Source organism: Rhinolophus sinicus, linkage group LG01 (genome assembly GCF_036562045.2).
Source record: "Rhinolophus sinicus isolate RSC01 linkage group LG01, ASM3656204v1, whole genome shotgun sequence".
Taxonomy (NCBI): Eukaryota; Metazoa; Chordata; class Mammalia; order Chiroptera; family Rhinolophidae; genus Rhinolophus; species Rhinolophus sinicus.
In genome coordinates, this window is record NC_133751.1 from 79640201 (window position 1) to 79654504 (window position 14304).

The window sequence follows — 14304 nt, forward strand, 5'->3', positions numbered from 1 at the left end:
AGGAGCCGCCATGTTTCTCTTAGGCTCCCAGCTGTCTCAAGTAGGGAGTGGGCCAGGGCTGGAAGCCACGGGCAAGCCTCTGGCCAAGACAGTGGGTGAGATCATCATCACCCCACCCCAGCTTCCAGCCCAGCTCCTTCAGAACTGCACAGGCCCCAGCCCTCGCACCAGCCTCCCGTCAGGTTCTCAAAACAGGAAAAACTAAAAGCGGATCCTCGCCACAAAAAAGTTGGGGAATTCTTACATTATACAATTATTTTCAACATGTTCCTCTTGTGTAGTGTAATTACAGGAGAGCAGATTAGGATCTCAAAAAAACCACACCACACTATTTCCAAGAAGAATGCCCCAAATTAATTTCCTTTAAAAATGTCCTCTCGAACCCTTAAACAGCTTTCAAAAAGAAAGTTCTATGGCAAGGATTAAAGACATGCATTGGATAATTAACTCATTCCTAACAGAAAAGCTATATTAAAATATTATGAATTCTTCATGCTTGACCGGAAAACAAATATTTATAACTTTTCATCTATGACAAGTACTTTAATTCACTTCTTCAGGGATTCCATTCTATTTTAGCTTCTGTATAACAATACTGCAAAGCTGTACTTACATCCTCTATAATCAGCCCATTCCCATGTAATTAAGAGTGCCACAGATTTAAAACTATGACCTCACGATGGAGGAAAAAAGTGTGTGGAAGAGATAGTTTATATTGCATGTAAAATGCTCTTCTGTTATGCCGACAAATTTAAAATGTAAAACAAAAAAATAGCACGTTGCAAGAGTCATCTTTAAGAGGGAATTATTACGTTCCTGATAGTTTTCCTCCATCGTTTCTAGCATCTGACTTTCATCAATAAGCTCTTTTCTATCAAACTGTGTGCTCTTCCCATATGTTATAAAAACTCTAAACCCCTTCAGATGCCTCTCAATTCTCCCCTCATTCAACTACCATCCACTGTGGGGATAAAGATATATGAGACGTGGTCCCTGGCACAATGTCATGCTAGTGTAATCCAAGTGTCGGTCAGCAGAGAGGTCCAACAGTGAAGTGCGTAACTTCTAAGCAATGTGAATAAAACTTTATCTTAACTAAGAATCAGGAAGTTGAGTACCAAGCATTAATGTACACATATTGTAATGGTTCAAGCAAACCATTTGATAGATATAGTAATAACCACATTAATAAAAAAGAACAACAGCAACAACTAACACTTATCAGATGTTTACTATGTGCCAGCACTGTGACAATCTTAGACGAATTACCTCATTTAGTTTTCACAAATGCCCCCTGAGATAATACAATCATTGCCTCCATTTTTCATATGAGGAAATTGAACCTCAGAGATGTTCACTAACTGGTCTAGTTAGTGAATTAGCTGGTAAGAGCCAGGCCACTCTTAAAGCCAGGTGCAACTGAATCTCAAACTTGTGCCTGTTTTTACGCACTTAAGGCTAGACTGCCTACTGATTATTTTACACAGCAATTCAGCCTAAATATTCTTGCCCTTACTCTTATACTAAGGCTCCTGGTGAACTGCAACTGTTACTATTCAATGAGGGGTGGGTGTAGTGAAGGCAGAAAAGCAGGATAACAGTTTATCAAGATTCTCCTCCCCTCATCTACTCCCCGTCACATTTAGGAATTCCTTTCTGTATTCTGTGAGAGCTGGTATAACTTACATAAATGTTTAATCACAGATCATAAGTTGCTAAAGCGTCAATCACAAAACAGAATGCACTCTTGTATTTTTCAGATTAAAGAAGCTGATCGACCAAGAAACCGAATCCCAGGAGAAGAAGGAGCAAGAAAAGGAGAAGAGGGTCACTGCCCTGAAAGCGGAGTTGACCAAACTGAAGTCTTTTGCTTTGATGGTGGTGGACGAACAACAAAGGCTGACTGCACAGCTTGCCCTTCAAAGACAAAAAATCCGAGACCTAACCACAAGTGAGAAGGAAACACATGCTAAACTAGCTCTTACTGAAGCCAGAGTTCAGGAAGAAGAGCAGAAGGCAACCAGACTAGAGAAAGAACTGCAGACGCAGACCACACAGTTTCACCAGAACCAAGAAACAATTATGGCGAAGCTCACCAATGAGGACAGCCAAAATCGCCAGCTTCGACAAAAGCTGGCAGCACTCAGCAGGCAAATTGATGAGCTAGAAGAGACAAACAGGTCTTTACGAAAGGCAGAAGAGGAGCTCCAAGATATAAAAGAAAAAATCAACAAGGGAGAATATGGAAACTCTGGAATCATGGCAGAGGTGGAGGAGCTCAGGAAACGTGTGCTAGAAATGGAAGGGAAGGATGAAGAGCTCATAAAAATGGAGGAGCAGTGCAGAGATCTCAATAAGAGGCTCGAAAAGGAAACATCACAGAGTAAAGACTTTAAACTCGAGGTTGAAAAACTCAACAAAAGGATTATGTCTCTGGAAAAACTAGAAGATGCTTTCAACAAAAGCAAACAAGAATGCTACTCTCTGAAATGCAATTTAGAAAAAGAAAGGATGACCACCAAGCAGTTGTCTCAAGAACTAGAGAGTTTAAAAGTAAGGATCAAAGAGCTAGAAGCCATTGAAAGTCGGCTGGAAAAGACAGAATTCACCCTAAAAGAGGATTTAACTAAACTGAAAACATTAACTGTGATGCTGGTAGATGAACGGAAAACAATGAGTGAAAAATTAAAGCAAACTGAAGATAAATTACAAGCTGCTGCTTCTCAGCTTCAAGTGGAACAAAATAAAGTGACAACAGTTACTGAGAAGTTAATTGAGGAAACTAAAAGGGCACTGAAGTCCAAAACCGATGTGGAAGAAAAAATGTACAGTGTAACCAAGGAGAGAGATGATCTAAAAAACAAACTGAAAGCAGAAGAAGAGAAAGGAAATGATCTTCTGTCCAAAGTTAACATGTTGAAAAACAGGCTTCAATCACTGGAAGCAATTGAGAAAGATTTCCTAAAAAACAAATTAAATCAAGATTCTAGTAAGTCCACAGCAGCATTACACCAAGAAAACAATAAGATTAAAGAGCTCTCTCAAGAAGTGGAAAGACTGAGGCTGAAGTTAAAGGATATGAAAGCCATTGAGGACGACCTGATGAAAACGGAAGATGAGTTCGAGACTCTAGAACGAAGGTACGCTGATGAACGAGACAAAGCCCAATTTTTATCTGAAGAGCTGGAACACGTTAAAATGGAACTTGCCAAGTACAAGTTAGCAGAAAAGACAGAGTCCAGCCATGAACAATGGCTTTTCAAACGGCTTCAAGAAGAAGAAGCTAAATCAGGGCACCTCTCAAGGGAAGTGGATGCACTGAAAGAGAAAATTCATGAATACGTGGCAACTGAGGACCTGATATGTCACCTCCAGGGAGACCACTCGGTTCTGCAAAAGAAACTCAACCAACAAGAAAACAGGAACAGAGATTTAGGAAGAGAGATTGAAAACCTCACTAAAGAATTAGAGCGGTACCGGCATTTTAGTAAGAGCCTCCGTCCTAGTCTCAATGGAAGAAAAATCTCTGACCCTCAAGTATTTTCTAAAGAAGTTCAAACAGAAGCAGTAGACAATGAACCCCCCGACTACAAGAGTCTTATTCCTCTGGAACGAGCAGTCATCAATGGTCAGTTTTATGAGGAGACGGAGGACCAGGACGAGGACCCTAATGAGGAGGAATCCATGCTGTCCTTCAAATGCAACTCATCTACTTCCTGTCCTGTTAACAGGAAGCTATGGATTCCTTGGATGAAATCCAAGGAAGGCCATCCTCAGAATGGAAAAATACAGACTAAACCCAATGGCAACTTTGTGCAGCCTGGAGATCTCGTCCTGAGCCACACACCTGGGCAGCCACTTCATATAAAGGTGACGCCAGACCATGTCCAAAACACAGCCACTCTTGAAATCACCAGTCCGACCACAGAGAGTCCTCACTCTTACACAAGCACCGCAGTGATCCCAAACTGCGGCACTCCAAAGCAAAGGATAACCATCCTCCAAAACGCCTCCATAACTCCAGTGAAATCCAAAACCTCTACAGAAGGCCTCATGAATTTAGAACAAGGCATGTCCCCAATTACCATGGCAGCCTTTGCCAGAGCACAGACCCCAGAGTCTTGTGGTTCTATAACCCCAGAAAGGACAATGTCACCTATTCAGGTTTTGGCTGTGACTGGTTCAGCTAGCTCTCCTGAGCAGGGACGCTCCCCAGAGCCAATAGAAATCAGTGCCAAACATGCGATTTTCAGAGTCTCCCCAGACCGGCAGTCATCATGGCAGTTTCAGCGTTCAAACAGTAATAGTTCAAGTGTGATAACTACTGAGGATAATAAAATCCACATTCACTTAGGAAGTCCTTACATGCAAGCTGTAGCCAGCCCCATGAGACCTGCCAGCCCTTCAACACCACCACAGGATAACCGGACTCAAGGCTTAATTAACGGGGCACTAAACAAACCGAGCAATAAAGTCACCAGCAGTATTACTATCACACCAACAGCCACACCTCTTCCGCGACAATCACAAATTACAGTAAGTAATATATATAACTGACCTTCCTCCAGTCTATACTGATATCATGGCAAGGAATGCAGTCCTTTTTTAATTACCCTTCTACATTCCCCAAAGACTGACTGAACTTGTACTTTGGGAAGGTTTGTGCATGAACTATTCAAGAGTCTCTGAAACTAACTGTTGCCTGCATTGTCATATCAAGTGTGCACTTACTGTATATCTTTTCATTTACATACCTGTATGGAAAATATTTAGTCTGCACTTGTATAAATACATCTTTATGTATTTCATTGTCCATAACTCACATTAATTTGACTGCAATTGGCCTTGGTGAAATACTTTAACATTATAAAGCAGTAAATAGTTGTTTTTACCATTGCTTGAATTTTCTTTTGGTCATTTTGTGTTATTTCTGCATGTACAGTAGAATTTTATTTCCTGTTCATAATGTCTATTAATTCTTCCTTAAAAAGAAAACCCATTTACAGGCAACTTCTGATCACATATTAGAGAAGGAAAAAGTGGTTTAAATAAAAATATATGTCCCTTTGATCTCAAAGTGAACTATAAGATCGCTCATGAGCAAACTTAACTCCATGTTTGAGATGTATCTCATTATGTCTGGTGCCCGGAACAGAACTTCACACACATTAGGGACTTAGGAACTCAATGTTTTCTGAAAGTAACAGTAAAATCAGATTAAATAATTCGCTTTTGTGAGCACACAACCGATGGTAAAAATAAAAAGCTTTGAAATATGATAGAAAGCCAGAAAAAGCACATTGGGAAATACAAAACAATCAGGAGTTGACTGTATTTTCTACCATCGATGAAAACTCCCATAAAACATGTATGTCCACATCCAAACCTGGAATCAGCCACTATGACATATGGTCTTGAACACTCTGTTTCAAAGCAAAAATGTCATGTTGGTTCCTTTTTCTTATTTGGTTCCCAGAACAGGTTGGATTACTTAAGGGAGGCGCTTCCCACCTTGCTTGTGAGTGGCTGTCTTGAGAAGCTTGCAACTTAATCGTGTTTGTTTTTCTTTTAACCTCTCAACAAGCAAACAAAAATCAAAGATAGTTACAAATACAAGTTGTAGAAAAGGCATATTTTAAAAAGATGTTAGTTGAGGGAAGTTTCTTCTGTGATTATTGTTATGCCATTTACAAGGTAGGTGAGAAAATTGCAACGAAGGCAGCCTAAAAATTCTACCCAGCTCATGGGACTCTCTGGGCATAATCAATACTTCTGCAGCAGAGAATAACAGCTTTCAGAGGAACATTTTAAATTACAAATCTGGTCCCCAAGTCACATTCCAAAAGGACGATTTCAGACACAGCAGCTCATTACCATTTTCCGCTTTCCAACCTCATAACTGTTAATTTAGTGTGGTCAATTTTATTGCCAGCTATTGATTTTAAACACAATTCATGTAGACACCCAGACAAACTGTGAAGATCTTTAGAAGTAAAAGAAATCTTTCACAATTGTCCTTCTTTTCTCTGCAAAATCAATTCCATGATAGCAAAGTGAGCTTTGTTGACAGAAACACTTCCATGGTGATGAACTACACCCCCAGTGCTGTGGGCTTGCATCATCATTAAATACATGTGGATGAAAGCTGAGGCTGGTGATGAATGAGAAAGCTTCTGTTTCAACACATTTATCTTGGGAATCGGCAGTGACCCAACTGTATTACAAAATACATGATGGTCTAAGTGTCTTTTTAAACTGTTTTTATTTTTAAGTCACCTTGGGCTAGAACTTGAGAAGGAACTGCAAATTTTATTTTATGTATTTCAAGGTAGACACTGATAATGCTGCTGCATGAGATGTTTTTCTAGATAATAATCAAGAGAAGGTACACGTAACATTTTGGAAGGTACTGATCCACTGATCATAAAATTATGAACAGAAACTAGAAAGAATTAAAGGACAAAGTCCTCCCAGTGCTTCCCAACCTTTGTCATATAGTGGTACAAACAGAAAACATGTTTCCATGGCACTGGGAGAAACGGATGAAGGGGCAGAGACAGCCAGAGACCCCTGTCACCCCAGTTTCCTCTGGGCTGCCCCGTGTGCCGAGGGGAAGAGTCATTCTTGGCACACCTGTAATTAATTAATGGAGTTTGAGACGCTCTGGGCTATTCATTAGTTCATCTGTTTTGTAAGGATCCCATTTTTTTTTTTTTAAATCTTATGTGAGCCAGAGCAATTCTCTATAATAAAGTTAACACCACAGGTCCTGGACTTCATGATTATAATGCATAATTTATCATTTTATTATCTGTTTCAGATATTAACTATAAATAGGCTTCCCAAGTGATTAACATTATTGGAAATTTACCAAACTTTCAATGAACCAAACCTCTTCTGGAGATTCCTCTACTGGATGATTACTTTGTATAATAATAAATATCACCATCAAAACTTAGGAACACTCTCAGATTAATGACATACATTATTAAAAGTGCTACTAATTACAGTTTATGGTAAAAACAGCATCATTTCTAAAAAAAAGCATCTTCTCTTTTCTATAAAATCATACCTAAAATGACATTCTGGATTTTTGGACTTTAATTTCAAAAATATTTTTAAATAGCTGTGCATGTATGTCTAGGAGGTTACAGAACTCTCTTTTTCATTCACATATAATCACAGAAGAACCATGAAAACTAGGAAGGAGAGAGGAAGTGACACTGGAAAATCTTCATATGAAATATGTGAGGGTGGAAGATTGTATTCTTGGAGAAAAGAATGCCAAAGAAAGGCTCATAGAAGATAGGCTGTTTTTATATACATTTGAAAAGATAATATCCTCCTTTCATTGGTCAAAGCCCCAGCTTCAGAACCAATTTCATTTTACTCACTCGCCTCTCTAACTTTTTGAGCTGTGACATCCTATCACAGATTTTACCACATCCTTCTTTCTATTTAAAAGCAATGACAAACTTTCCCCTTGAGGATGTACTGCTCTCTGGGGGCACTGACAAAAATATATTAATGTACATTACTATAAAGGAGGGTCTCTATACTTAATTCAAGATTGGTAACAGAAGTCCATAAACTCTACTCAGAATTGTCTCTGCAACAACAGTTCACAATGTGAAAACATTATGTGTGGAGTCTTCATGACACCCAAAGGATAAAATTAGGTTGCACTGTAAGAGGGTCATATAAAGGACATTAAAATTTTTTAGACTCGTAGTCTAAGGATTCTATGATCTTATTAATTGAAGTATAATTCCACACAAAAACATGTTTTTAGTAGCTTTGATTCTGAATCTTTACAAAGCCAGTCTCCTTTGTAACTTTTTAGACAGACCTTTAAATGAACAACATTTTAGTGCCCCTATACCTTGCTTTCTACTATTAAGTTTTTTTCCTTCAAAATAATAATTTTGCTTTGCAATCCTAAGAGAAAAGATAATCAGGCGACAGTGCATGCCAAAACATTAAGATGAGTGTTTCTCAAAGTAAAATCCAAGACACTTGTAGGAGTGGGATCCCATGATCCCATCCAGAGCTATCAAATCAGAATCTCTGAGGACAGGACCCAGGAAGCTGTATTTTTAACAACCTCCTCTGCCGATCACTTTCCACCCTAAAGTAGGAACTCCATTGTTTCACAAATTCCTCTACTGATAAACATTAGTAAATGTGTTCTGACTGGAGTCGCACTCTACCAGAATAAATTATAACTGTCCCAGGAAGTGTGACTATTCCACCCTCTAGTGGCTGGCATGACAAACAGAAGGCTTGTTGCCCAGGTTTTCTTTTTACTCAAAAGAAAAGCTCAATAAAAACTACCATTTTATTGGGTGGGAAGGTTCCCAGTTTTAGAACTGTAGCGAAGCATAGATGCCTGAATCTTTAGCTGAGCGGTAGCAGACTGTCTGACACCTCCAAGCTCTGTTTCTTTCTCAGATCCCAGGCTCTCAATGTAAGCCTACAGCATTTCTTGGGAATGGTCCAGAACACACATTAAAGGGAGCAGTTTGGATGAACCAAAACAAAGGACTCCATTCACCTCAGGCCACAGTGAGGCAAACGCAAGGAAAAGCAAGGAAGATAAGTGGTTCATTAAAGCCTCCAAACCTTGAGCAACCTTACAATTCATTTTCACTTAGATTAAACTTCAACTGATAGACCTTTCTACTCTTCAAGCTCAGAGGAGAAGGGTAAAGCTTTTGTGCAAATACATGAGAAGCATCCCCCAACGGCAATGCTGCAGGATAAGGAATCCTTAGGGAGTCCAGCAAGCTAACCGGCCAACACTTCTAAGTACTTTATAATTTGATAATGAATTAACACTGTTCATATGGCAGCGCATACAAATCTGTCAACCTTCCATCAGGACAGCAGGTTTTACACTTAGAATGGTGCCATAAAAATGTACTCGGGCCTTGTAGTCAGCTATCCTAGGGATAATCCTCTTGACGTGTGACCTCATTTTAAAATTTGACTTATTTTTTCACAAAGTTATTTGTCAAGAGAAATATTTACCTGATTATTTGAGACAATTTTTTGAAAGCCTGAAATTAGTTTTATTTTAGTCAGTTTCTCTCCCCCATAACCAAATGCTCTTGTATGAAATTTTTGTTAAGTGTACCTAAAATAGCCTTTTTTTCCTTTTTTTTTTTTTGCCTCAGACTTGTATTTTTTAACGGCTAGTCATCTTTGGATAACTAACAATGTATACAGACCCTAGAGACCTATAAAGGCTGCCTCACTCTGCCATTCCCTAGGCCTCTGGAAAGGTGAAGTGGCTTTACTCACTGACATACCACTCAGGTGTCTCCGTGACAGGCAGTATCTTCAAAGCATCCCATGGACACAATTGATCAACCCACTGATCGTGACATATGGAATTGCCTACCTCCTACCTAACACTGGGGATGGCATTATGGAGACAAAAGAGTCACTGTCCTTAAAGAGTTTATTAATCTGAGCAAGGGAAGGAGACGCGAAACAAGAATATCAGACAATAGTTAATCAGGTGGCAAACTAAATTTCCTACAATAAACTAGAGATTAAGGGGGACTGCAACAGATTAACAAGGCTTCATAGAGCAACCGAGACTTAAAACTGGACAAGGAAAGACTTGGATAAGTGGAGGGACTTGGGGCGGGAGGCTCTGAGGCAAATAGAAAATCAGGTTCCAGTTCAGGCCTTTTCCAGTCGGCTATGCGGCCCTGGACAAGCCATTTAATCTTTGTGACATCATGACAACTGGACTTGGTGATCTTTAAGATCACGTCTAGTTCTCACTTCCAATACTTTCTGAATTCTCTCCAAGTCTTGCCCCCCTCCTTTAATCGTTTAAAAAGTCCTTTGGGAAATAAAGTTGGCACATAAATAAACCAATTACTTGCATGAGTTTCTTTCAGAAATTAAATGTTTCCTTCCTCGTTAACCCACTTGTAGGTATTTTAACACTAGATGGCTTTTAAAGATTTGTTTTCTTCTCTAAGATCTATGAATTAATGTCTTCTAATCCTTACTATATCAGCTCTTTGTTCACTAACGCAGTTTTTTAACCTCAGGACTATTAACAGCTTGGGCCAGATGATTCTTTGTTGTGGGGGATGTTTTGGAGCATCTTGGCTTCCACCTACTAGATGCCAAGTAGCATCCTCCAACTGCGACAAAGAAAACGTCTCCTGACAGGCAAATGTCCCAGGGAGGCGGGGAGAGGGCAACGTTGCCCCTGGTTGAGAAGCACTGCATTAAAGAGATGGACAAACTGCCTCTATAAGCCAGTTCCTCCTGTATGTAAATTACTTGCTGCAGGAAAAATTTGACAGCTCACTTGAAAACTCTTAGGTCTGGGGTGTAGAGATTAGAATTTTGAATCTGACAAAACGTAAGCCTCAAAGCATCTTTCAAAATCTGCACTGAAGAGTTTAGTTGATGAGGATTGTTTCCACTCACTTGACAGACTGGCCCAGAGCATGAGTATGTGAACATTTATATTTGTATTAATACCGTGCACCTTTGTCTCTTTCAAAGATACCATATTATAAACTAGAGTTTTCAGATGAGCTTTCCATTGTCACATGCCTTCGAGAAATAAAGACAAGTCTTGACAACCAACCACCTTTGCTTTCAAGGAGGAAAAAAATGGGTTTCAGGAGGATTCCCAAGAACTTAAGAAATAAGTCCCTTTACTGTTTAGTCCTGTCTGAGGAGTTTCAATTCCCTCTGTGTTAGCTTATAACCACCAAAGGCATGAATGTCTTCTGTTAGGATACAAGTTTTCTTCATCCCTCAGGAAATCACCTACAAGACTGAGCTGACAAATATTTATGATGTACCTAATATTACTCATTGCTATGCCAGGCAGCTTTGCAGGTGTCAGAGGTATTAGGTTGGTACAAAAGTAAGTGCGGTTTAAAAGGTTAAAAATAATTGCAAAAACCGCAATTACTTTTGTACCACCCTAACAGAATCTAGGTGGGAATGGAAGACAACATTAAAAGGTAACAGAGCACAGCACAGAGAAGGTCTTCTATAGACAGCAGGTACTATGGGAGTTTGGAGCAGGTCGCTCTGGGGCAGGGTTCAAGGTTAGAGTTCAGAAACAGATGATATTTGGGCAGGGGCTAGGGGCTGAAGCAGACTGGGAGAGAGGACCAAAGGTAACCCCGGGAGGTGCCCACTAGAGCAGAGGTGTGAGGGCAGGCAGGGAGCAGAACGCCAGCATTCCAGGAGCAAGGAGCAGGACAGCGTGGCTGAAGTTCAGGTGGCTGGTGCCGGGACAAGGCTGCAAGGGCACCGACCATGAAGGACTCGATGCAGTGCCAGGAAGCATCCTGTGTTCTCAGAGAAGGCTTCTGGGTAGCACGAGACAGCGTAACGCAGAGGAGAAAACTAATCCTTCATACAATGCTGTTTCATTTCACAATAGTCCTATAAAGTGGGTATTAACAAAATTTTAAACATAAAGAAATTAAAATTCTAAGAGGTAAGGAACATTTCCCCAGGTCATTCTGATAGTATGTGACAAAAATGAGGTATGAATACAGGTCTAACTCCATGGTCCTGCTCTCTTTCCATGGCAACATACCGAGAAGCTGCAGCACTGCAAAGAGGAAGCACAATAAACTGCATTTAAGGCTCTGCACTACCTGTGCGGGCAGACAGGTGACCTGACATTTCCTCCCTGCACTGCCTCACACGTCTGCCATTTTAGCCAGAACACTCAGAATGCCCCTACATACACGCAGGGTCTCCCTCTCCCTCCTCCCCACAGCTCTACACGCATAGAATTCTCTTCTCTCATGAAGGCACCCACACTGAAAGGTCTGGCCCAAGCCTCACCCCTTCTGAAACCTTCCGTGATTACCACAGCCGAGGGTGACCTGCCTCCCCTTCCCACTCCTCCTGTCTCCCTGAGGCCACTCCTGGGGAACAAGAGACAATGAATGTGAGAGGCCAAGCTCCACACTCGTGGGCAGGCATGGGGAAGACTGACCTGGGGACGGCGCTGTGCACAGGAGATGGGAGGACCGTGACCAAGGAGAAGCACAAATCTTCATCCTCAGGAGACTCTGCTCAGAGAGCACTAGAGCTGCAGTCACTTTCCCCTCTATTCGAAAGCAAGAGTCTATAAACAAAGGCACAAGGGTCAGGCATGGAGAATGAGCTTGGACAGGCTGTCAGCATTGCGGAGCAGGAGGTACCTGAGGGGCTGCAGAGGTAGCTGGAAGGAAACACATCAGAAGTGAGTGAAGATGATCCACAGCAGGAGCATCACAACCATGCATGTCAAAGCTTAGGAGTAGGCGGCCACCTTACAGTCCTGCTATGGACCCGACCTCCAGAAAAGGAAATTGGGATCAAGGTCTCGTCACCACCAACTTAGCCCAGAGGTGCTGGGACTTCAGCCTTTGTAGAAATCTACAAAATTTTCCTAGATGGTATACACTCAAAATTAGGGTTTCCTTTTCTCAAGCAACATCACAATTTATAAAAAAGAAAAAAAGAAAAAAAGCATTGTGTATTTTCCCAGATCAGAGAGAGAGGTGTTAGGGTTCAACATTGTCAGTCTCCAAATTCTGCTTCCAATTCAGGATTACAATCACTTTAACCAAGGAAGCACCCCAAATAAAATTGCTGTGTTAGAGTAAGCTCTTCAACTTGGTCTCCAATGTATCTCTCGTAACAGTTAAATACATATAAAAACCTTGCTTCAATGCAGTCATTCCTCAAACGACTCAAAGAAATTCCTCAAGAATGAACTGCTGTCCTTCACTATTAGTGAGTTGGTTGGTTTTTTACCTTCTCTTAAAAAAAAAAAAAAAAGAGCTATTCCTTTTCTGTTCTTTGCCTTCTAATGCTGTTCTTGCCGAATTCATTGATATCAGTTTGGAGGCCTCAGTAAAGTACAGGTTTATAGAAAAGAGGAGCTAACTAAAAACTGCAACAGATTCCCCAAGGGTCCATAACATAAGAGACATTTAAACGCCTGAGGGTACCTCCAGGGCAACAGGGACAGGGTCAGTGGGTGGGGATCATACTGAGAAGGATGACATCTCTTATAGTGACAGACATAAGCAGCACAATATTTTTTACATAAAAATTTTTTCTGATTATAAGAATAATACGTATTTGTTACAAAAATTTTGGAGAAGATAAACGCTGCCGGGACGGCTGATTTCAGCTTCTAAAAAGGGTAATGAGAGGACTAGGGAGAACAATGGACAATTATTACTTTTTTTTTTTTGGGCCAACCTATCAACAATGGCCCTCGTCCAGGTTTTCTCAGACTGCCAATGAGGAAGGAAATGTGCTTTCAGGGGGCCATCCTGTCCTTACTGAACACCCCCGGGGCCAAGGAGTGGCAGACACCCCCCCACACACAGTGTGCACATTTATGCAATGTGTCAGGTCTGCCCAGACACAATGGCCCCAGGGCCAGCCTGGTCACTGGAGGAGAGGGGCAGGATTTCCTCTGCCCCAGCTGGCCGGTCAGTGCTTGGATAATGGTTCACTGTGCATTGTTCATGTCCTGGAAAGAAATGCCTCCTTAGGGGGCTGCTGTCAGGACTAATTACACTCTTATCAGTTAGTACGATCAATGGCTTTGTGTAGGGGATGTGGGCATGGGATAGGGCCCAACAAAGCTCAACTCTCAGGTTCTGGCCAAGGGATGGAGAAGTACCCATGGTGGGAAAAGACAAGAGTGGTCGGTAAGGAGGAATTACATTTTCTCCCTGGGCTGTCTCAGCCACTATAATATCAACAATTTCTCTCTGATGATTCTCAAAGCAACATCTCCAAATTTTCAATGGAAATTTTCCACAGTTCTACATGGAAGGTCCAACCACAATCAAACTAAGCATGTGCCCAGACCGCAGTGCACTGTGGCTCTTTCTCTGCCCTCCTCCTTTTATTTGTGTTCCTATGCCCCAAGTCGAGCCCTCAGTAGACGGGTAGGTAATCTACTATACTCGACCCCTCACCTCTCTAACCCAACCTTCGTTAGTGCTGTTAGTGATCCTCCCTGTCCTGATCACAGCAATTCTCCAGCCTCCCCCAACAGCACTTCCATGACCGAGTGCCCAAAGTCCAAACCTCCTCCCAGGCCTCCATCTCCCCTCCTCTCCCTCTGACACTGCTCGCCCCCTGCACACGGCACTGACCATCCTCACAAATACCATCGGACTTCCTTACCCTCACCTCCACGTATGCTGTCCCTTGGGCTGGAAAGCTCTTCTCTTTGTTCCTCTACTGAAATCCTCCTGCTACCCCAAGTGCCACTTCCTCCGGAAAACC

General features: G+C 41.4%; 2 protein-coding genes across 5 annotated transcripts in view; one reads left to right on the forward strand and one right to left on the reverse strand.

Annotated features, from left to right (window-relative positions):
* CMSS1 (cms1 ribosomal small subunit homolog) overlaps positions 1–14304 on the reverse strand; it is a 334520-nt gene that overhangs the window by 303071 nt on the left and 17145 nt on the right. The window lies entirely within an intron of this gene.
* FILIP1L (filamin A interacting protein 1 like) overlaps positions 1–14304 on the forward strand; it is a 267397-nt gene that overhangs the window by 242198 nt on the left and 10895 nt on the right. For 2 of the 3 annotated variants that reach the window (XM_074332907.1, XM_019756497.2), the window contains one exon: positions 1761–4897. In XM_074332907.1, the coding sequence (XP_074189008.1) occupies positions 1761–4557 (2797 nt within the window). In that variant the 3' untranslated portion in view covers positions 4558–4897. Of the gene's footprint in view, positions 1–1760; positions 4898–14304 lie in introns of those variants that run through there. The other variant, XM_019756494.2, reaches the window with a different exon arrangement.